The sequence below is a fragment of the Leuciscus leuciscus genome (assembly GCF_965113295.1).
Source record: "Leuciscus leuciscus genome assembly, chromosome: 11".
NCBI classification, from domain to species: Eukaryota; Metazoa; Chordata; class Actinopteri; order Cypriniformes; family Leuciscidae; genus Leuciscus; species Leuciscus leuciscus.
Window position 1 is genome coordinate 16886639 of NC_138735.1, and position 6000 is coordinate 16892638.

Here is a 6000-nt window from a genome sequence, read left to right on the forward strand (position 1 = left end):
CCAAAATGGTTGGGAATGATATTGGCTAAACATTTGCCAAGAACCTTTCTTTTAAAAAAGAACTTTTCATTTAAAATTGCTTTTGGACAAAATGGGACAATATACACTTTTAAAAATAAATGTTAGTTATTGGCATCTACGGTTCCATGAATATTTAACATCGACTGTAACAAATGATATGATCAATAAGTTATGACAACATGTTTTACATTGCTTTTACTCATCAAAATAAGCCATTTTATTCAACTAATTTTTTAAGTCAGTTTAATGTAATTTAAGTTGAAATGACTTAAACATTTAAGTTGATTGTACTGAAAAATGTAAGGCAACAACTTTTTTTTTACATTGCACAAAAGGTTCTTTGTAGTGGAAAAGTGTTCTTTAGATTATTAAAAATGTCACTAAGACATGAAAGGAGTGTGCCCTCTAAAATTTACATTTCATTTCAATTGTTGCCTGAAATATTTAAGTAAATGCCAAATGCAAGTTGATTGCCCTTTTGGATAAAATCGACATGAAACTCGGAAATCACAGAATTTGTGAAAACTTGGATGGAAACAAAGATATTGTTATAGTGATGAAAACATGTTTACAGTCTACAGGACTGAATATAAACCGCAAGTGAAACTGTCCTCGGATCCCCCTCATCGGCTGTGATGTCGGTGTCTCTCTCCAGTCACCCCGCAGTGAGAGACAGGGGTCTCGCTGTCTACCCGTCTCTGCCCGGCGCGCACTACACGAACATCCTCAAGAGCGCGCACAGCATCTTCCATCCGCTCAAGTCTCTGGGCCGCATGGTGACCGACGCACAGACAATCATGCCGTTCAACTTCACCGGGACTCCGGCTTTTTTCAGCCACAACAGCCACCAGACCGCGGTGTTCCATGAGCAGATCCTCAACGTGTCCAACAGGCCATATTTCCAGCACTTGCAGCCTCCACAAAGCATGTACATCAGACACGAGGAGCAGAGCACCGGCTCTCCGTCCGAGTTCAGCAGCCCCTCCAGCAGAAAGTCTTCTTCGGCTTCATCCTCTCCGGTTAAGGACAGTTTCGGTTGCCTGCAGGCTGCAGACCCGACACCCGAGCACACGCGCACCTTCAGTTTCACAGAGGAAGACCTGTTCACGGTCCTGTACGGATATTCCAAAGAACAAGGCCACAATCCTGGACATGCCATCTCTGGACTATCCTTACCTCCCAGTGCAGGTATATAAAAACCTTTTTAAATGTAGGCTATATAACACTTTTCATTGCAAAAAAAAGAAAGAAAAAAAGAAAAAAAAAGAAGCATTTTCGATGTGCTGAACAAAAAATAGGAAAACAAATCTGGCAATATTTATTTTGTTGCAATATTTTACGTTGTTTTATTGCAATTAGGCCAATATACTTTTCATTCTATTTAAATGCAATAATTCCATGTTCTTTTTAGTTTTTCATGTTGGATTATCATAATTGTGTATTGTAAAAAAAAATTAAGCACAATCAACTTGGATGTTTAAGTCATTCCAACTTAAATGACATTAAACTGACTTTAAAAATGAGTTGAATCTTGTATAACTTATAAAAAAGTTATTAATTGCTTAACTTATTTTGATGTTCTTTTTATATTTTATTTTTATGAATTAGCTGATCGTCATCTTCTCCCTGTTGATACCGGAGGATTTGAACGCCCAGAAGGTAGAACTCTTTCTTTCTTTCTTTCTTGAGAATTTCTATTCTGAAGTTTAATGCTGCCAATTTCATAGAGTGTGTCTTGATTTTTTCAGGCTTATCGATTCTCCAAACTAATTGTGGAAGCGTTTCCCATTGTGGTGTTTTTGCTGATAAAAGCACAATTCCAAAAGGCACCAGGTTTGGACCGTTTCAGGGCAAACTGGTGAACACAAGTGAGATCAAAACCTATGATGACAACACGCTCATGTGGGAGGTAAACAGCAAATTTGAAATAAGCATTATTGCATTATTATTTAATGCGCGTGTTGTGGGAAAACACGATTTTTCTGTGAGATAATGCATACAGCTGTTATATTCTGATATGAAATGTTTATATTAAATTCCAAACTTTTTTTTCTTTTTCTTCTCCCTATAAGATCTTTGAGAACGGGCGCTTGAGTCACTTTGTGGATGGAAGAGGCGCTCCGGGGAATTGGATGTCGTTGGTGAAGTGCGCGCGCTTTCCAGAGGAGCAGAACCTGACTGCGGTGCAGTGTGAAGGCCAGATTTTCTATGAGGCCTGCAAAGAGATCCGAGCCGGCCAAGAACTGTTGGTCTGGTACGGAGACTGCTATGTGCAGTTTCTGGGTATTCCTCTCACCCTCAAAGAGTTTATTGATGCCAGTGAAGCGCTCCCAGCTGAAGGTATGTGCGCGTATTGCAAACGTATCTCTCTATATAACGTTATTTTATAGTCCAGCACGTTCTGTCATTTGTTATGAGATTATAATGTGATGCATTTGCAAATGTTTCTCCGTTCCAGATTCTGGAGAGGGTTTTAAGTGTGATCGCTGTGGTAAAGTGTTCGCGTATAAGTACTACAGAGACAAACACTTGAAATACACGCGCTGTGTGGATCAGGGCGACAGGAAGTTCCCCTGCCACCTCTGCAGCAGGTCTTTCGAGAAGAGAGACCGACTCCGAATCCACATTCTCCATGTGCATGAGAAACACAGACCGCATAAGGTAAAAATATCTTCATGCCGATCCATTGGATACTTTTACGGGGGGGAAACAATCAGCGGTGGTGCTGAAAGAACAGCTCCCTTTTAGAAAAACTGCAACCGATGCCCAAAAGAAAATATCAAGATATTGCCATTTTACTAATATTTTCTCACTCAACTCGTATTTCAAATTATTTGATTAAGAATTAGTGTATAAGGGTCTTTCAACAAAATGGGTGCCTTTTCCATTTTGGAAATGTGATTTTTTAAAATGTTTTAGATTAAATATTAAATTAAAATTTTAAGAATTTACGGATTATGATTTGTTTTGTTTATTTATTTATTTATAGAATTATACACTGAAAAAAAAATGCTGCCTTACATTTTTAAGTACAATCAACTTGATTTTCAAGTAATTTCAACTTAAATTACATTAAACTGACTTATAAAAATTATTTGAATCTTGTATGACAAAAAAAGTTGAACACTGCTTAATTTATTTTAATGAGCAATGTAAAAACATAGGCCTATGTTGTCATAACTTATTGATCATACACTTTTTAACAGTGTAGTATCGTCATCTTAATAAAGACAGGGGTGGCAGGAGTTGACACAACCTGGGCATAGCCTACAACATTTTGTAAAATATTTATGTGATATTTTTCTAACACTTAAATCGAAGAGTTTTAGCTTTTTATCAACATATGCACAACAGCTATAATAGCAAGGAGCAATAAATAAATAAAAGTTTATGTTATTTACATACGTTTTCATATTTTTGTTTCAAATAGTAAAACTTGATGTTAGCTTTTCATTGTAGCGTTTTACACATATGCTAATAAGGGACACAAAAAGCACCCTTTTCGAGAAATGTCCCAGATGCACTAATGTTTAGGTAAAGCTTTTTACCATGTCAATAAAGCGTCTTGAATGTAATTTGTGACCCTCTTTTTCCTCTTAGTGCTCCGTGTGCGGCAAAAGTTTCTCGCAGTCCTCCAGTCTGAACAAACACATGCGCGTGCACTCAGGAGAGCGGCCTTACAAATGTGTTTACTGTAACAAGGTGAGTGATGCTCAGCTCTTATACAGGTGCGTTCCAGCTAAAGTACACTGCTTTCATTTCATGGTTTATCTGAGCTCTCATTAGCGCTGGACTCAATCTTAGAAGACATTTACGTGCTAATTAATGGCAGATGCAGATCCAGTGCATTGTGCATGAGGATTAGCCTATGCTTTAATTTATGACTCTCAAAGAGACAAAAGTTTGTCTGTCGCTTTGTTTTAAACTCGTCTCGTTCTATTCTTAAACACGCACGTGTCACTCTATCTGTCCTGTTTGTGGACTGCCAGAGACAGTTTTATTCCTATAGGACCAATGTGTGTGGGTCATGTTTTACCTACACCAACGGAAACCCAGTTTTAATAAACACACTAATGCATGGAATGGTTTATATAGGCTAGTCCTATATAATATCAGCCTGATCTCATGAAAATGCGTCTCTATAGCACGCATTGTGTTTATCGTGCAATTTATACGGGGAAATTAGTTTTTACGTGCATATGATACGCAGTTTTCGCGTGCATTTGATCCGCACTTTATTGCGTGTAATACACACGCATCCCATACCACTAATCCTAACCAAACGTATAATACACACGCACACCACTACTAAACCTACCCATGCGTATCCTATGCAAGTAAAAACTAATTTGCGCATATTGCACTATAAACACAATGAGTGCTATAGAGACGCGTTTAGTGTGATCCACAGGAAGGTTTATATGATAGGTTTAGGAAAATTGTTGTTGCTGTTCTTCTTCTTGTTGTGGTTATTTATAGACCTAGAATTTAATTAGGCTACATGTTCTTGCATTTTAAAATGCAAATAGCCTACCATTAGGCCTAAAAAATATTAGAGCAATAAACAATGTAATTCAACAAGATGTTCCTATTTGGATATTAAAGTAACTTTTTTTTGCTGGTGTATATTACCATTATTCAATATGAACATGTATTTGTGAATGTCCCAGGCGTTCACGGCCTCCAGCATCCTCCGCACGCACATCCGCCAGCACTCCGGCGAGCGGCCGTTCAAGTGCAAACACTGCGGGAAAGCGTTCGCCTCTCACGCGGCACACGACAGCCACGTCCGGCGGACACACGCCAAAGACAAGCCCTTCTCCTGTGATGTGTGTGCAACCACTTTCCAGGATGCGCAAGAGTTGAAATATCACACAAAGACGCATAAAAGTAAGTATACCCTAATACCCAAGCAACCAAAAAATATGTGAGGAAAACATTTATGAAATTTGAGAAGGACCGAAAACGTTAATTAAATGAAAACAAAACTATTAATAATATAATAAACATTTGTTCGATTCATGTGGCAATTATTAATTAAATCTATAAGGCTATTTATGGGCAAATCTAATAAAATATGTCTCTGCCCTTAGAGCTACCGCTTTTGGACAGCACTGTTGTTCTTCCTGGAGACGAAAACACGCTTTTCTCCACCAACGATTCTTTACAGAAACAGCTGGGAGACAGTTTCTCTTTTCCCGGGATGACCAGCATCACCTCCGAGTACAGACCCTGGAACTAATAATGCTTCACCACTGCATCTAAATCACTGGTTATGTCATTCTTCCTTTTCCCAGAAAAGATGGCTTGCGTCAATGTTGTTTGCCGGTAGCCTATTGTGTATTTTATTTAATCTAGTTACCTGTCCCCTAAGAAAATATTTTTGCTTTAACTTTATTATTTTTAATGTTGTTTCTATTTATTAAAATGTATTTGGCATTAGAAATACGTGTTTTTTTGGTACTTTTTAAAGTTAGCTCAAAGCAAATTTTATGTCGTCGTGTAATTGTGAGCTGCACAACCAAAGCAAGTTATTAATACCAAAGACTGAATTTATTATTATTATTATTACTACTGAATTTCCTGTTACCTATCGTTCATTTATATTTGTATTGTCTTTATCATGAGCTGTAACTGCTGTTCAAATTTGTCTGTGTCGGATCGTCTTGCAAACTGAAAATTAAAATGAATGATTATGAGAAATAACTGTTATTGTTACCCTTAAAGAAGATCATGTTTTTGTTCGATGAAACTTTCTGAAAATTGCGAAAGGGATTTATTAAGAATGCATTTTTTGTTGCTTCGATATAAAGGCTGTTTAATTCAAATCGAACGAATTATTCGACTAATATTCTGGTATTATTGATTAAACTTTTATTTCAATAGCCTACTTTTAATATTATTAACACTATATTGTTAATACTATAAAACGTCTTTAAAAAAAGACGACAGATAGGCCTAGATCAATCGTAGATACAG

The 6000-nt window shown here is 37.2% G+C and overlaps 1 protein-coding gene across 1 annotated transcript; it reads left to right on the forward strand.

Moving 5' to 3' along the window:
• The first annotated feature begins 307 nt into the window (after positions 1-307).
• prdm14 (PR domain containing 14) lies at positions 308-5599 on the forward strand. Its single transcript, XM_082184420.1, has 8 exons — positions 308-1209; positions 1630-1680; positions 1770-1930; positions 2094-2361; positions 2480-2682; positions 3622-3723; positions 4692-4911; positions 5115-5599. Exons 1-8 carry the CDS (start codon positions 657-659, stop codon positions 5261-5263), a joined length of 1707 nt encoding a protein of 568 aa, XP_082040546.1. The 5' UTR covers positions 308-656; the 3' UTR covers positions 5264-5599.
• Positions 5600-6000: the final 401 nt, after the last annotated feature.